The following is an 18,542-nucleotide window of genomic DNA, read 5'->3' as shown; positions in this document are numbered from 1 at the left end:
GCGGAGCCTAACCGTTGTATGTCACGGTTAAGATGTTGGGAAGTGGAATCAGTGGGCTGGGAATTGAAAAACTGAAACCTCCGCCGTTTGATTCGGGTAGAGAGTACAGTGGGCAGCCACGTAAGTCATCTGCTTTACTGACTCACATTCTGTAGATTCCGCGTATTGTGCGTGCCATGATGAAAGAAATTATTGGATGGGGGTGGAATATGGGGCCATCACGGGTGGTGCACATGTGGGCTCTGTAATGCAGGTCCACAGAAACCATGCGGCTGAATTTTGTGCGCCTTTTAACTTTCCTAACGTCAGCATATTATATGAACATTTTACTCTGCCATTATTAGTTTTAGATTTTTATTTTTTGTGCAAGAGATATTAAAGTAATTATTTTTTTTAACACGGATGTTCTACATGGATTCATAAGATGTATAAATTGCCTTAAATATTGCCAATTGAAAATTTTAAGCAAAACACTGGGAGACAAATAATTAAGTGATTTATAAGTTTGGCTGGGCAGTACGAGTAGGCTTAGACCTAACGATGGTTATGTTAAAACAAGTTACCAGATTATATTGGTCTGAAGAACTCATGGGACAGAAAGTTGAGAATTAGGTGCATGCCAATCCCATCATGTGCAATTATCATGATCTTGGGCATTATTAAGATATAACAATCTGAATTTGTTGGTATAGGCGTTGCATGTTTAACAAATAGATAATCTGTAGATCGTTGTTCTAATTTAGGAAGAATCTTCTCGTGACAAACATATTCAATGGGAGACAAGTTTTATTACTAAGCACTCTTTGATAACTCAATTCAACACTTAAATTTAATAAGTTAAGATTTTAACATATTCAGACGCGTTTGATAATAAAAACTAGAACATCTGATTTCGTTAAGTGTCATTGAATTTCTCAGGCAAATTTTGCTCCAAAAAATAAGTAATAAATTATTCACTTATCACTTAATATGATATACACACAAATGTATCGAATTTAATACTTAATAATTCATTAATTTAATGGATTCAGATTTCAGTTCTTATAAATCAGTTTTATCAAACGCACTCTAAGGAAAATATTTATTTGTACTCCCATTTTTTTCAATCACACTCGTCCCATCATTTTGAATCATATAGTTTTCATTTATTAGGTTATATGATAAAACAAATGGTAGGATTGCAAATAACAACAAAAAATGAATGCAAATAACATTTTTCATTTTCCATTACTAAAATAGTAAAATGTAAAGTTAAGGATTTGCATAGAATTAGGTGGTCGGATCCCTAAATTTATTACGGTTATGCCCCGCTCCATGTGAGTTTGTTAATGTATTTCTTCCGTGGGTGATAGTTATTGGTGGATGCGGGAAATTCGCTTCAACAAATTTTAAAAAGAAGATGACACTGAGGTCCCAAGAAATTTGAGTGGAACAAATTGAAGATGGGCACCGATGATGATGCATGGCACTTGCGATCGGTGGGAATCTTGAAGAAATATTATTAATTATAAGGTGAAAGATTCTGCAGATCATAAAAGGAAGATTCACGAGAGTGCAAACTTGGCGTGGATTCAAGTCATTGTCTTTGGCTTTTTCCCCTCTTTAATTTTACACTCTTAGCTAGTTATGAAAAAATTAACTCTACCGTTTGGGAGGAAGCTTTCATATTGAATAGCTAGGTAGTTTTCCATCTTATCTTATTCAGAGTATAAAGATGTCCAAAAAGTGATATAGCGATAAACGTAGAAAAATTAAATTAGTGATTATAAAAGTGTGTAACTTTTAAAATCACAATATCCGTGACATTCTTATTCAAAATACACAAAAAGCAGGAGGATAATAAATGTATAAAATAGCGGTTGAAATTATGTGGACTAAACCTTGTTTTTGATCAACTATTCTACTTTTTTGTCATATTTTGATCCCGTTTGGGCCATCCAAATGTTCCGTTCAGACCTGTTACAAAATATACCTTAGTTAAATAGAATCAATTTGGTGGATAGGAGGTTAAGGGTTCAAATCTTGCTTCTCATCATTTGTTATAATACGTGGTTTTCGAAATTCATACGGGTGCGTAGTGCATCCGTCTGGTCCGATGGTGATTCAATCCCTTTATATTTGACTAGAGTAAATAAATGACAAATGACAAAAAAAAAAAAAAGGAATCAATTTGATCAAATGGATACTGGGTATTCTGGGAACACAGAGCCAACAATTTACCGCTGAAGATTTTACTGTCATTCTACTAACCGAGGAGGAGATGCCTAATTAGGAAGCATCCCACCAATCCACCATTCAGGACTGGAGGCGGCGGAAACCGAAATGCACACTATATAGTACTAGTATTAAACTCATGAGTATGATTTGTGGCGCAAACGGCACACGCCAAAATCAATTACCAGACACAAGAAAATCAAGAACAAAAGAACGACGTTTATTTTAGCATCAAATTCTCTGTTTCCGGTGTATTAAGTTTTCAAAAGCGAGCGGGGGTGTCCACGTTCTGGAACTGGTTTGAATACTTTTTAATGAGCACTCACCTTTGTTTGTGTCCAAAAACATGCGCACTTGTCCTTAACACACAAACATTTCATTTTCTTGATCAAAATAAATGGCTGCTTTCTTGGACAGGAAGCACAAAAAACGTTCTCTTATGTTCCCATGAATCGGTTTACTAAAATATTGATCAGTTTGGAAGATTCTGGCGGGCTGCAGGTCTAGATGATGACCCATATGGAGCATTAAATTTAGGGCACGTAAGGCCAAAATTCGTGGAGTCGGCTGCAGTGCATAGTTTTGCTTGACTGTTGACAAAGTCGTTTCCAAAGTTGATTCTTTAATATCGATGACTTAGCTTTACATGTGGCATCCAATAATAAATAGTAAAAGAAAAGGTAATGAAGATACATTAAAGGGAGGAATAATATTTACACTGTTTGTATTAACTCTTTTTTAAGATATTTTTGAAATATTTTACTGTAATAGTGTATATGAAAAATTTTTACTATAAATATTTTTTTAAAATATTTGATATATTGTATGAATGAGATATTTTTTAAATTATTTTTATTTATGTATTATTATAACATTGTATTTGAAAAATAAATCAATCCAAACGAAGCATGTATATGTATATATATATACACGCACTAGTACTGGTATAGTAGTATTATTATTTTCTTTACGTGGCACATTCTACTGGTAGGATAATACTCCCTTTGTTAGAGTAGCATGGCGCATAAAGAAACATTAATCAAATCTCTACATCCACCGCCAAAGGAAGGTATCTTAAAAATTCTTAATACATTCCTTAGCAATTGCAGGTATCAAACGCGTTCAAGCCGTCAGTTTTTGGAAAGAACAAAACCCCCCCAAAAGGAATAAAGGGCAATTGCAAAAGTTGTTTTGGAATTCAGACGAGGGGACCAAGTAATTGAACTTCCAAGTTGCCAATTGTCCGAAATTTGACCAATTGATCTGACGAGCTAGACCGGAACTTGGAGGCCAGAGAATGGGTCTCATCAATAATTTGATTCAATGAGTCAACTGAAGACATTAAGGTGCAGGGATGCATCAAATTGACTTCTATTATTTCAAGACTTCAAGTCAATTAAGCAGTTGCATTGCGCTGAAAAAGCCGCAGCCCAACTTGCTATATGTACTGTTCAGTGCCGACTTCCTCCTGTAACTATTAACCATAAGCATAACATCGGAATTGATTAACTGTAACTGAAACCCATATTACCATTGCCTATGTAACAATATAGTACCTTTCCGCACTCAAGCTTCCAGACGTCGTATGCCCCATCTTTTCTGGACCGAGGGCCATGGTGCGGGGGGCTTTGTATGTGGGGATCATCAATTCATCTCATCAATCAATTAATAGGTTGGAAAAGTATTACTCGCCAAGATTAGCGGACATGATCTGGACCTGAAATGCTCAGACGATTATGAAACACGACCGACTCTCGACCGTGATACTTCACTGGGGAGATGGTGCAAATCGCCATCCGCGATTGGTACCTGAAGTCGGAGAGCACCAGCCGTTCAGGCCCTCCATCATTCCAACTTAGAGCCCACAAACGCAATCCGTTTAGGAATTGAGTTTCTTTTTTCTTTTTTTTTTTTGGCAGGGATTTTTGCAATGGGTACAGCTAATCATCTGTTTATGGTTGCATATGATCGATCATTAGCACCACAAATCGCACCCAAAAACTATGAGATTCATATTCTTCCCTTCTTATCTATTTACTAAAGTATTATTGTCCATGCCCAAGGCTGATGTTGAATAGATGATAGACTTTGAGATACGCGATCAACAAAAAAATAAAAAAGAACAGGATTCGATCGATGCAACTAGATAACTTTAAAAGCATAAACATTACATATTATCATCTCCCTAGTGAGTGATGATTTTAATTTGGGTCCTACATTCTTAAAATTTTCACAGCTCGTAGCTAACGAAGAAAAAAAGATCGAATGAACGTAGGGGCCAGTCTCTCCCACTTGCCTTGCTGTTGTGGCCCTTGGATGAGGAAGCTAATTCCCCAGCCCATGAGCCAGTATCAACTATCTATAGGTTGAAAGTTGGAATCTTTCAAGCTTGGAATACACAGTTGTGGTAGCGAACACTACTGGAAACCCTGGGAATGTTGATTATATTTATGGGGGGGGGGGGGGCTTTGATCATTCAATCATTCATCATAGAGTCTAGATTAGATTTTGAACCAAAGTAACACGCGTTTCCCACATTCTGCAGTGAACAAAGCCTATAATATTTTGGGTTCGAGAAGAAAAGACTGACTAAAAGTTTGACGCCAGGAATCGCGTATTATTGACGTTGAATAACGCTTGAAGAGAAGAGCGGGATATCATATCCGTGTATTTTTTGCTGCATATGCCCTGAAACTTCTGATCCGACTTTATGCGCACAACATTTGAATTCAGATCAGGTTTGATCTATGTTGTTGGTATGCCCAAGTCCATGCTTCTTCTTTTATTCACCCCGTTCCACCTTCCCCCCTCTAAATAGAGAGGAAAATAACAAAAGAAACCAGAAAGCAGATAGAAGTGATAATCTATAATGGCACTTGTAGAACTATTGATAACCAGAAAGCTAAAAATGGTTTTGGGTGTATTTATATTTTTAGTCCTGATAATATATCAGATTAGACTTTTTTCTCGGATTAATGATGGTCGTCCTACACTGTTACAAGTTGGACTCGACTCACACGATATTTTATTTGAATGATGATAATGTGACTTATATTATTATAATGGTACCCAGGTTCAAACTAGTAAATCCTATGACGATGATATATATGATCTAAAATGCTGCTACTTCTGCACTTGTATCCACTTAGAAAAACGGAGAAGAAGATGTAGAGAAGAAGAGGAACAGGGAACAAAAAAGAAAACAAAAATCATCTATTGCCCCATTTGCTCGTTCAGGAAGCAAAAAGGTTTTCAGCTGAGGATCTGCTGTCAACCTTTTTGGTGTATGCACGGTGCCTTCGCTCTCTGGCGTAGAATATCCATATCAGCAATGATAACATTACCGCAACTGAGGAAGAGATGAAGCCAAGGTACATCCAACTGGTAAATTTGCTCAAACCTGGGCAGTAATCTCTACTAATATCACCAAACAATTCTTTCAGATACGTGGAGTCTATCAAGTCCACCACAAATGGCGTGTCCTCGTATAAAGCATAGCTGATATTTGCCGTGCTAGCCAGCTGGTCGTAATTATCAGGAGTTATTCTGCCCGGTGATCTGCATATCCCACCAGAAACTTGACAAACATACTTCTTCCATACCTGCAAAATGAGAATCTAGTTACTGGTTCTGGCGGCGATTAGAAAGATGAGGGATTCCGAAAACACACCTGCGGTGCATCCTTCAAGCTGACTTCGCCATCTGCACATTTCCTGTCGGTCAAATTGGAGTCGTATGGGTTGCAAGCAACAGGGACCAAGGGGCCATTTTGGTGGAAGTATAAGGGGGGGCCAACATCTGGGGGAACATCCGCGTTGGAGACGTTGGTAATTATTCCATTAAGCATTTCGACCACGCCGAAAGTAACACCCTTTGTCACTGAGGAGATCTCTTGAGCAGTTTGATTATCTACTTGGGGGATTATTGCTTCAAGGGCTGAATGGGCAGTTGGATTCTGAAGCCATTCGTCCAAGGCTACGCATGTGTCTGCAACGGCACTGATAAGCAAATAACAAAAGAAATTAGTAGTATCTTCTTAAATTGATCAAAGCTAACACTATCAGAGGACCACAGGTGAATGGAGTTTTTTTTTTTTTTTTTTCATGATGAACATAAACTCCTGACTTACTTATGCACAAGAAGAAACACGCCGCTCATCATATAACGTAGCTGCTACCAGAATCCATCCAATTACTGCCAAGCTGCGCCAATGGGAAATATAGCTTGATCAGCAGACATAAGAATAACAGCGCATTCAACTGCTTTCTCGGGATTATTGCAGTAGCAAGCCAGGATTTCATGAAATTATACTCGCCTGTATACCAAACATCCCAGCCCAAGAATGGAAAGTACTGTGACAAACAAGAGCCCCGACCAATCATTGACACTTCGATGAGATGTTTGAAATATGAAAAGCCGTGTTCAAATCCTTGAACAAATGCAAACAACTTACAGAATCCGAGGACTGCCAAGATGAGCAAAGCAGAAGCAACGTAAATCAACATCAATCTCCTGTACAAAAATTAAGGTTAAAGATTTTCTTAAGACCCCCCAAAGAAAAAGGGACCAAAGATGTGGCGAATAGTGAAATTAGCAGCAATCCAAGAACACAGAAGGGAGACATAAGAACGGGATAGTACAGGGGACTCAACAAACTGCGAATGTCCTGCGAATTCTTTGTGGTGATATTCCGAAATTGAGCAGTTACAGCATTAATCGTTTTTCCAGTACTATCAATATTAGCCTTTAAATCATCAGGTAAGACTGCTCGTCCAACACTACTATTCTTCGCGGCCAGAAGATCATGAAGCACGTCTCCCAGCTTCACAATGACATCATCTGCCTCGTGCAAAACAAAGCTGGTTGTGTTCACAATGCTGTCCTGGAATTTGTCTTGGCCCGCGAAAACAAAAGCAATTCCACCTCTAAAATGAAATGCAGAAACGTTTCACAACAAATCCATAGTTTCTATAAAAGTGCAGATCGTTCTGGGATTTAAAACACATTTCAATAATGGTATAAGAGATGAAGAAACTAGCTAGGCAGAGAGAAAAAGAGTCGGTACATTGCTGCAATGGTGAAAATGGCAAGGCAAGTAACGGAGACAGCATAGGCAGTTCGAGAATAGCCGTAACTGTTTCTGCTGCAGAAGCAACAACGACAGCAGAAGCAAAGCAGGAATACTGCGAAGAATATGAACCATACAACAGCAAAGACGAAAGGGCCAGTAGCTGAATAAGCAACAGACTACAAGGCAAAGCAAGATAAGCATAATAAATATCAGTGGATCAAACCTGTAGAAAAATGCTAGAAAGAAGAGGGAAATCCATTGCAGATTGCAATGGTCTATAAAGGTGCGGAAGCTGCAAAAGAAATAAAAATTTGGATAGGAATATATAATAGAAAATGTTGGACATCACGAAAGCTAAACACAAGACAGTGCGTACATATAGGAAACAGATAAAAGAAAATGTGAGCGTATACCATAAAGGATCAATAGAAAGAATATGGTAAAAAAAAATGGACATGCATTTGCTCTATCAATACCGACTGCAAAGAATTCTGAATATCATATTCATATATCTTGTCAGGTAAAATAAAACACCTACCTTTTTTTTAATAATCAATAAACTTACACCGCTAGTTGAATTTAAAGACGAATTGATGTAATTGAATAGCTAGATAATGCATAATTTCGGAAAGAAAGATAAAAATGTGATCGTACTGTTCAAGCATAAAATTGGGGAAAGCTCACAAATATGTAATGTGGATTGGTAATGTTCCAACCGCCAGTGTAGTAATTGAAGCTGTCAGTAGGATCTTTCCGGTGGGTTCTATTTGCAGCCAATATTAGATACGTGGAATTCTGGCTGGTGGTTTCAGCACCTATCCTCCTCGTATTACCTTCGACTGCCGCATGATGATGCATTCTCGTATCAAGAAGCTCTATAAAAAGAAGAAGAAGAAGAAGAAGAAATAGAAAAAAAAAATGGAATGTCAAATTGAGCACGCATCTAGAAAACGAATTAAACTTTACACCTGTAGCCTTAATTAATGCATGAAATGAGAAACAAAGTTTAGAATATAAACGCATGCACCTTTGACGGCGGATAAATTAATACAGAACAATACAGAAGTCCAATGTGTGGTACCTGGAATACTTGCATGTTGGAGGTTGTAATGATCTTGAGAATCACCATATGAGAGGGAAAGGAAGTTCACAAAGATGAAGAAGGAGAGAAGAAAAAGTAAGATAGGAAATGGGTTCGAGTTCAGGCAATTCATGGTGTTGTCCGAAATCTTGCCTATTCCTTGCGTCAGAGGAGGAGGTGGATGATCAATCTTCGATTTCCCATGTTATAGTAGCGGTCAATTTTGAAAGGATTTTAACCGGGGAGGGGCAACGGCTGGGGTGACATCTTGGCAGTACTTTTTTTTCAGTGATTGTAATTTGTTACGTGCGTTAACTCAGTGGATAAGACAGTTTACCTCAGAGAAAAGAAAAAGTTAAAAGGAAAAAACACAAAAAATAAAAGGGAAGCCAGGCTGCAGCAACGAATTATTGTCGACCACCCAAGGATTTCCCATAAAAGAAAGTTGAGACAACCTTAATTTCGTACTCTTGTTTCCCTCCCCTATTCCGGTTAAATAGCAAGAATCGGCAGTATTCTAGTCTAGTCACGAACGAACTAACAACTTATAAACATGCCCATAAGCCAATTAAACAATGTGTTTGGATGGGAGATCAACATTTATCACCCCTCACCAGATGCAGCAACGGTACATGGTTGATTCGGTTTAATTGCAGCTACTTGCTTTCCTTTCAATCCCTCCCAATGGAAAGTGAATACATTTTCCTTGTTTTCATGAAAATAAGCTGAATAAGCAGTATTCCAAAAGTAAACTTGAAACCGTCATATGCCGAGATGTTGATGATGGGTTTCATATGGTTAAGCGAGAGAGATGTAACCTCATATGGGCTGCTAGCATCCCAGATTTTGGATACTTATTCTACTGGGTTAGGCATTTGGAAAAGTTGAAAGCCGGTACATCCGTCATTTGCCCAACTTGAAAAAAGGCTTTGGATCATCAGGTGTCCATCTTCCAACACCGGGTATGAAGTTCCGCAGCCCAACAGAAACGGACCTTTTCCACGTGATGAGTCGAGGCTGAAGCCAGGACGGCAAATGAAACTAATCGAACTTCAATGTTGTCGGCCTCAATTCGTGTTTTTGGGCTTGAGACAAGTTGGAATTCAAGTTCAAATCTTAGAGCAAATTATTCGGTTGGCCACTAAACTTTTACGATCGTTGAATTTTGGCCACTCAACTGTTAAAAGTCTGATTTTGGCCACTAAAATGTATAAAGTTAAGACACGAAGCCATTCGGTTAGATTTAGCCGTTAAGTTCTCTCATCTGTCTGTCCGCGTGATTTCCAAGACAAAGAAAGGGACAATTAGGGAGTAATTATTAGCACTTGTTGAATCACGTTTACATAAGTGGAAGAGTTGATGTTTCAAGTTTCAACTCTACACGGCAAACATAAAATGAATCTTCCAGATATATATATATATATATTTTGGGAGCCGACTCTTCCAGATGTTAATCCAAAGCCCTTTATGTAAACGTGGTTTTGCTGGCTCTCCTAATTACCAATTATTAAAAGCAGGGAGAGAGAAAGAGAGAGATGGTTTGCCACAAGCAACTCCACCAGCCACCGCTTGCAACATTACTTGTTTTTGGTAATTTTGGATGATTGATCAGCAAAAAGAAAGGACCCAGCCTCAACAGTTGTAAGCGTAAGGTGTTTTACACACCGGACATGACTAATAAAATCGCTCTCAGGCCATTTTAAACACGATTTGCTAAGTTGTTTTTCATGATTGGGTTAAACGTGTGTCGTAATGTAGGTTTAATAACTTGATAAATTTGATACTTGTCAAAAAAAAAAAATTGATAAATTTGTTTGATGTCTAGGAATTTAAGAAGATACGTAGTAAGTGATGGGATTAATGCAAAGTGAGCTGGCTTGTTCCATCTAGTCAACATGACGTGATGGAAACTAAATGCATGTAGTCCTAGGAAACAAGCGAAGATGATTAACTTATGGCTGAGATGTTAAGTTTTTTTAAAAAGTAAAGTTAATATTAGAATAAGTGTATAAATACAAAGAAATATCGTAATTATTAGTGCATGCATTCATATGATATATTATGTGTGATTTAGATGAATTAACAAGTGTTCAATGGACGGACGTTCTTTAGAAAAATTGTAGATGACGTATTACACTCTATTTGTTTTTAACTGGAATGCATGTCCTTTAGAAAAAAAAAAAAAGAAGAAGATAAATTGCTTTGTATTGGGACTCCAATAGCTTATGTAATTTTATTGTCGAGAAAGTTTTGATGCAGTGGTTAAAATTAAGACGGCTGAAAGAGCAAAAAGGTTTACGCAGAAAGTTATGTAAACTAAGTAGTAGAAATTACTAGCTAGTAGGTGCCGGAGAGTCCCCCGCACTTTGCGGGAGCAGTTTGGAACACTGAATCCATCCATATGTATTACTACTATTACAAGCAAATCCCCTGCAATAGGAAAGAGTCAAGGGCACAGGCATGCGCGGATGGCTCTTCGCAGTTCCTGTTGAAGGACCACTAGTCTGTCTAAGACTTAAAACAGAGTCGGCAGGCTTATCTAACAAGTATCTATGTATGTATAGCTGGAATGGAATTCCTAATCCTAAGCCACGCATGCGCGCAGTCGATTTCATGCAAATTGAGATTCGGGGTTGAATTAATTAAGCAACTACCGAGAAATTTGCCCAGAAACGAAGCAGACGTCATAGCTCATGCATGAAATGATGAAACCATTAAATACTAGTACTAATTAAGACTTGCAAAGTTCAAACCCCATGTTTACTAGTTTTTTCTTAATTAGAGAATTTTTTTGTCTCACACATATTTATCTTGGAATAAGTAAATTTGGTAGAAGTATAATAGTTTTTGGTCAAATTAATACATATGATGATGTAGATTGGTCTGACGTATGAGTGCACAACTGTGCAGTTCAGGCGGACGTTAAGATTCAGCTTTACTTGTAGCCTTGCATTTCGTCTAATTCACGATAAAGAAATTTCCACGAACTCATTATTGATTTATAATATTTTATACTACTTGTATCCGAAGCTCATCAACCCAACGGAACTCCAAGGGTGATGGGACAGGAAATATAGAAAGTCTTCAAATTCTGTACCTTTCAACGGAAACCCGTTCACCGTTATCGATTGGCGATTGAAGGATGGCTACTCCCGGACGCTTAAAGTAAATTAGTTACTTTTCAATATAAATACATAATTAAGCACACGCATAATAAGTTAAAAGAAAATTTGCCGAATTTGCTTTGTCGAAAGTTATATAACAATCGAGATCGACGTCAATCCGAACGTTTATGTATGCCGATTTTCTTCTGGCCGGATTTGGAGCCCTCCATCCATATTCACGGGCTATATATTAATTTCACCAGGAAATTTGAGGAGGCTAGAGTAGCTTGAAACAGAAATTCAACGGTATTGGTTAATATTCTACGTACACCCTGGCACCAAAAGTTTATGGAGAGATTGTTTTGTTCATTTATTATTAATGCAGATCCACAATGTACCTACTAAGCATGTCAATGGGTACGGTCTGATTTGGATCTCTTTGATCCAGATCCAAACTCATTTAATTTAGTTAGACCCAGATTCAAATTCAGACCCTTTTAGGTCTGAAAAAACAAGTCCATACCCAGACCCTTATGGATCTGAGTATCCAATGGGCATCCATGAGTATTTTCTGAACATACTAAAGTAAAAATGTATTTAAAATATATAGAGTTCATAAATAATATAAATACCATCCAATTTTTGTTTCCAAATAATAAAATTAACATTCGACAAGTTGAATGCAATATTGTGAATTCAAAGAAAGAATTATTATTGACTACTTTTATATTTTTTCAAAGATTCAACTGCATCCACATCCAATATTTCATTTGTTTGCGTTTACCTTTTCTCCTTTTCTTGAAAAATTTGTACCACTTACAATGACAACTAGGATTAGTTTTTAAAAAAGAAAACAACCATAACATATATAACTATTTAATCTTATTAAAAAAATATAATTTTGTACCTCTTTTTCTTATTTAAACCTCAATATTGGTAGATATCTCGCAATCAAGCACTAAAATAGTGAATGAGATAAAAAGTTATTTGACTAAGTACCGATAGCAAATAAATAATAAAATAAGAAGATTTACAAACACTTATTCATTTTTTCTTTGATTCAATTCAATCATCAGTAGTCACTAATATTTCAACTATATCTAAAAGCAATTTAGCACGAGTCTCATCAATCACCCAACCACCAATACTAAATGCAGATTCTGATGCCACAAAATCTTATTGTATTCTGTCCAATAGCCATAAAATATTAGATTATTTTTATAAATTTATTAATATATATATTATTTAATTAAATATATATGAGTCTGGGTAAGGTCTGGTATGGGTCTGGATTTGGATATGAATTTTAGAAAACTAGACCCTACTTAGACCCACGACTCTCTCACAGGGTTTGGGTCTGGGTCTGAGTCTGAATTTGAGAAATTAAATCCAAACCCTACCCAAATATAGTGGGTCTGGGTTGGATTTGGGTAAGACCGGACCCATTGACATGCCTAGTACCTACCTACCATATGGGGTTTCAACAAATTCAAGAGTAACTGTCTAATACAATTAATATAAGATGGCCGAGACTTAGCCACGCCATCAAGAGTTTTGATCGATCCATAACACCTAATCTTGTGGATACCTATACCATTACCAAGATGTAAGGAAAATCCAAGCCATGCATGTTAAAGATTATGCTGGCTGTTTAATTATAGCCATAAGTTGTCTCACTCTCTTGTAAACGATTTTGCAATTGTTTAACCCTTTACTTACTTATGTGTGTTTGACAACGTACAGCATTCGAGACAGTAACATGTTCCAGAAACCCTCTCTCCACGTTATTCCTGGTGACCCGACCTAATTTGCAAAGTACTTTTCATATCCTTTCAGCAACTCAACATGATATTTTCGCATGCGACGTTACATACAACATCAGTTTACATGATCTGCACGTTATGTATTTGAATGTGTATACTGTAGAATGTATCTACAGATCAGAGTCTGTAGAATGTATCGTTTTGAGAGAAAATTCTACCACGAAAACGGTGGCAAAAATATTTGAATTCTTTTGTTTTAGTACTGTTCAAAATATGCATTCTACCATAAATTAAAAAGCTATTTGATCCCCAACCCTCTTGTAGTAGTCAAATGTATCTGTTGAAAAGCAGCGAACGTACGAAAATAAATAATTGACCTTGATTAATGCACAGAAACGCTCAACTTGGCATCTGCAATCTGGATCAAATTCACATTGCTTGCTTGGCCGAGAAAAGATCTTTTTCTTTTTCTTTTTCTTTTTTTTACCCTTTTCATAGTACTAACTACTTATGACATGTAGGTTAATTTCTTTCCTGTTTCTGTTAAATCGGTGCTAACGAAAAATGGCATTATGATGATGCTACAGTTGGATATAAATGATATCTGAAATTTATTGGTTCGGAGCTGATTCTTAGAAAAGAAATTAACCTGATATTTCGTGGCTTGACGACAACAAAAAAGAAAAGGGAAAAGAGAAATAGTTGGGGTAATCCATTATGGATAGTTCAGTTGGCGACGTTTTTATCCTCCTCATATTCATCCTCTATATTCTTTGTTACAATTTCTGGTCGTTCTCAGTTCGGAAGGCTAGCTGTAACTTAAAAAAGGGGGATGAAGTTCATGCCTTCGCAGAGCGAAGGCGTACAACTTTTTTTATTCTTGACTGAACATGTAGATGCAGTACTTTTTATTCTTGCTTCTTTAATCACAAACTTGGGTATGTGATTATGCACCAACCATGTGAAATGAATAGCAGCATTATGCGATAATTCGGTGCATTATGCGACAATGGTAATTAAAAGACAAAGATAGGTTAGTTTCATTCTGATCCAGTGTAAAATCATATATTAAACATGCTTAAAGAGAGATTATATATAGTGGTCAGATATCGAGCCAAATCATGAGAAGCCCCAACACATGATATAGGTTATAGACACTCCGGTCAAAGAAATCTATGTCACAATATTAACAGTCCCGTCTGTCCAAAGCAAAAAAAAACGAGCATTAAAGTCCAATTTAGGAGTCATTAGAGTGGTTAGGTATTGTGTCAACCGATAACGTGATGATTAAGGGAACAATTAATACAGTCGCGGAACATGCACAGACTATGCAAGTTGGCCCAGATTTTGTTACTATTCCTCTGGCAGGTACAAAATAAGATGACGGTAGTGTATGTGCTTTTGCCCAGTAGATAGTGGCTAAATTTCTTTCTTTTTTGAGGACCGTCAAGATCAAAAGAGTGAAAAGAATTAATTCAAATGCAAATCTAGCGGTGAAAAACTCATGGTTAGAATTGACTAGAAGTTTAACGTATGTACTACCAACCTAGAAGGTCATGCATGACCACTAACTACTATCTCTGGACATGCATGGCTTTGCTAGCCAGACCGCCGTAATTATATTTACCAAGTTCAGCATAAGATTATGCTGTATTCTTCTCGCCTACTGCGATTTGCATAGTTTTCTTAGGGAGCCAAAGTACGAGGACTTGAAAATTGAAATGCATATATAGTCAAGCAATTAAAATTATGGTTTAGAATCCACGCATGTTTAGGTAGTCCAACATAAGGTCTTGGTAATATTCTCTTTGCCAACTACCTTTTTCTTACATTTCTTTGAGGAACTAAAGTATGACAAATTCAAGAATTCAAAGAGTGAAAATGATTTCAAAAGCGAATGCGAGCAATTAAACTTGTGGTTGGGGTTTACTCGAGGTTACGTATCGGATTAGTAATGAAAAACCATTTAGTCTGCACATGCATAATAAGGCAAGCTAAATGAATCATTTAGTTAGCTTCTGTCACTATTCCTTTAGGAAGTTCAGCATAAGTTTATGGTACGTAGCACTATTCTTTTTTCCTGTTAGCTCGTGCTTAATTTCTTTGGGGATCAAAGCTACGAGGAAATTGCAAGAACTAAAGTGCGGAATCATCAAGCAATTAAATTCATGGTCACTTTTTTTTCCCGGCCTATTACGCATGCATGTGATTATTATTATCTCCATACATGCATGAGTATCTCCATACATGCTGAACCACTGTGATTCTGTGGCTATTGCAATATTCCTTTTTCCTACTAGCTAGTATTTCAATTTCTTTCAGAAGCAAAACTGCAAAAGTACGCTTGTCCCAAAAAAAAAAAAAAAAAACCTGCAAAAGTACGAGGAAATGTCAAGAGCGTAAGGATTGGAAAGGACTTCAACACAGCCTTTGTACTTATCCTAATATTAGGAAAAGTAGACACTATATGCCCTACACAGTCCCCTTGTTTGGGGGCAGTTTCCACTTTCCTATACAAAAGTAACAAAACGTATCCAGCTTTGCAATTTTGAAAGTCGTTGGGCACTTTTTACCGAAGGTCTACTTTGATTTGTATGAGGTAATCCGGCTTTTGACTCCAGCTGAAACCCATACTTTAGAAGCCTTCATAATATTGCCATTTTAAGGATTTTCTTATAAGTTGTCAAAAACTGATTCACAGATTACAACTCCTTGTTTTGCCAAGCTATGTGCTGGGTGGGATGTCCGATTTCAGTGCGAGGCATGCCTTCACATTGATCTCAGATTTTAGAGTTTCATACCGTTCTTTTATTCTACTTCTGATGAGAAATTCACAGCAAACTTCTGAAGTTCATGAAATTTCCACCGGGATAGAATTTATCTTCCCAAACGTCCTTCTTTAATTCTTCTTTTGTTTCTTGAAATTCCAATAACCAATAAGGGTGTAGAACCTACACTACAACAGTTTTTTTTCTCTGATAGTAGAGGGGTGGGATTTAAGAAGTGACCAAAACCTCTAAATTGTGGGGTCTTAACTTTAAATAAATAAAATGCATCACGTTAAAACAGCAATATGCAATGCAAAAATTGAAGATAAACAAAAATTGTTGCGCTATTGAGGTAAACAAGAAATAATTAAAATAGAATGCTTGTGAAAAAAAAATGATAACATGATAAAATATGGGATGAAAAAATGGAATAGAAAGAGGAACAGAAGATCCTTTACAAATAAAAACCCTTATGCAGTCCTTCTGACCAACAACAGGTAAAAAAGAAACAACCGACTTATACTACTATGTTTTGGTATCAGAAAGGTGCAGATAGCATAGGACGCAATTACTTGCACGTTATGAATACTAGTGCTCGGGGCCACGCTTACGTGGCCCTGCCCTGGTATAGTAATAGTTTGGTTTTGTTGTCTCAGCTGGAAGAATTTGTGGATTTTGGGGGGCCATGTCTGGTGTATGTGAGAATTATGGTCAGACCTTGTATTTGTTAGATCGAATGAATATGGTACTGCATGGAAGGCAGAATAAAATATGAAGTAATTGTTTGGCTAGATGACAAAGGTATTGCATTGCATTGTATGCATGAGTGCTAAGTTTCTTTGGTGTGGCTGGCACCTATGATAGTCTTCAGAACATTTGTGACAGGTACGAAGAATGTGTACGTTGGCTTGGACGAAAGCTTGATTTTTGTTCTATAAAAGTGGATTGTATTGTGTATTACAATCATTTCATTGCAGTAGTTGAATTTTATTTGTAAGAAAAGTAGTTTGTAACTTTGTTATTTAGGTGCAATTGATTATAAGATTTTGTGTGATGGAGCAGAATGTTGTGTTTGTTAATCAGTTAAAGACGCTATCCATTAGGGGGCGTGCAAAATCGAAAATTTTCGATTTATCGATCGACCGAATTCAAAATTTTCGAAATCGGTAATTCGAAATTTGACATTGAAATCGGAATTTTTTATTTCGAATTATGCGAATTTGGTTCGAATTCGGTAATGAAATTTTTGAAATCGGAATTTCCGATTTCAATTTCGTTTTATAATATATATATATATATTACTATTTATTTATTTATTTATATAATAATATTTTTTATTTCAATTTCATTTTATAATATGTATATTTATGTATATAATAATATTTTAATAATATATTTTTTATAATAATATTTTAATAATATATGGAATATAAAATTTATATTATATAACAATACATCTAACAAAAAAGGAAAAAAGGGAAAAAAGGTTTCCGAATTCCAAATTAAATTCGGAATCGAAATCGAAATCAGAGCTGGTGAATTCGAAATCGAAATCGGTCGGTAATTCCTATAAAGCAATATCAAATATATATTATTTCAGTAGGATTTTAACACAAAATTCTGAAAGGTATATTACCCAACAGATTTGTTCAAGGAGATACTCAACAGCTATTTGATCTTTGGCGGTTTTATTATATATATTAATCGAAGTTCCGCCTTGACCTGATGAAATTAATTAAGTATATATATATATATGTTATACTAGTAGTGGATCGAGTTTTTCTTAAAAAATAAAAAATAAAAAAAAGGCGCTCTATCGAAACTTCAACGTTGGCCTTACTTATTATAGAATAATCGACAAACCTCTGCAGACAACGATATCAACGTAGTTTATTTTTGACCGCCCGCTATGCCCATTCGTGGGCATATCCATGTTTTAACTACTCTGTGCTAATTAATCTCGTGGGTTTGATATCGCTAATGCTGCTGCTTAAAATAATGCAACTGTTTTCTTTATTGGCGACGGGTCTTACTAAGGCGAGTAAAAAGAATTAATTGCCAAACCCAATTTTCTAAAGTTCAATTATTTCCCAAAAAAAAAAAAACTTATATTAAGGATTCCTTCTTATCTATAAGTGAAAAAGATCAAAGAATCGTCATGTGTTTAGACTTCCACTTTGTCAAAGTCAGGAATATGTTAGAAACACAATATCAATCCGGAGTATATTTCTAGACTTCATATATATATATGCATGTATTTCTAGACTTCATATGGTAGTGGATCGAGCAAGCAAAACCGAATTTGTATTGAATCCCACAAATAAAAGAAAGATGTAAAAAATATTCAAGAAAGTCGATTACTTTTCCTCCCCCTCTCATTCGGTTCTTTCCAACTAGGAGCGTTTTTATATATTACTACATATATATATATATATATATACCATCTCTCTAGCAAGTAGCAACGACAATAGAATATTTAAATTTCTTCCTATATAGTACATAAATTTTATTAATTCAGGCACATAGTTCATTGCAAGAATA

At 36.3% G+C, this 18,542-nt stretch overlaps 1 protein-coding gene across 1 annotated transcript; it reads right to left on the bottom strand.

Moving 5' to 3' along the window:
- Positions 1-5,447: 5,447 nt before the first annotated feature.
- Positions 5,448-17,934, bottom strand: LOC113773471. Its single transcript, XM_027318118.1, has 7 exons — positions 17,865-17,934; positions 7,970-8,160; positions 7,321-7,445; positions 6,845-7,139; positions 6,668-6,726; positions 5,885-6,212; positions 5,448-5,816 (listed from the first exon to the last, which is right to left on the bottom strand). Exons 1-7 carry the CDS (start codon positions 17,932-17,934, stop codon positions 5,448-5,450), a joined length of 1,437 nt encoding a protein of 478 aa, XP_027173919.1.
- Positions 17,935-18,542: the final 608 nt, after the last annotated feature.

The sequence above is a fragment of the Coffea eugenioides genome, chromosome 6, assembly GCF_003713205.1.
Source record: "Coffea eugenioides isolate CCC68of chromosome 6, Ceug_1.0, whole genome shotgun sequence".
Taxonomy (NCBI): Eukaryota; Viridiplantae; Streptophyta; class Magnoliopsida; order Gentianales; family Rubiaceae; genus Coffea; species Coffea eugenioides.
The sequence above is the reverse complement of the archived record's forward strand: the minus strand, read 5'-3'. Positions and strand labels throughout refer to the sequence as shown.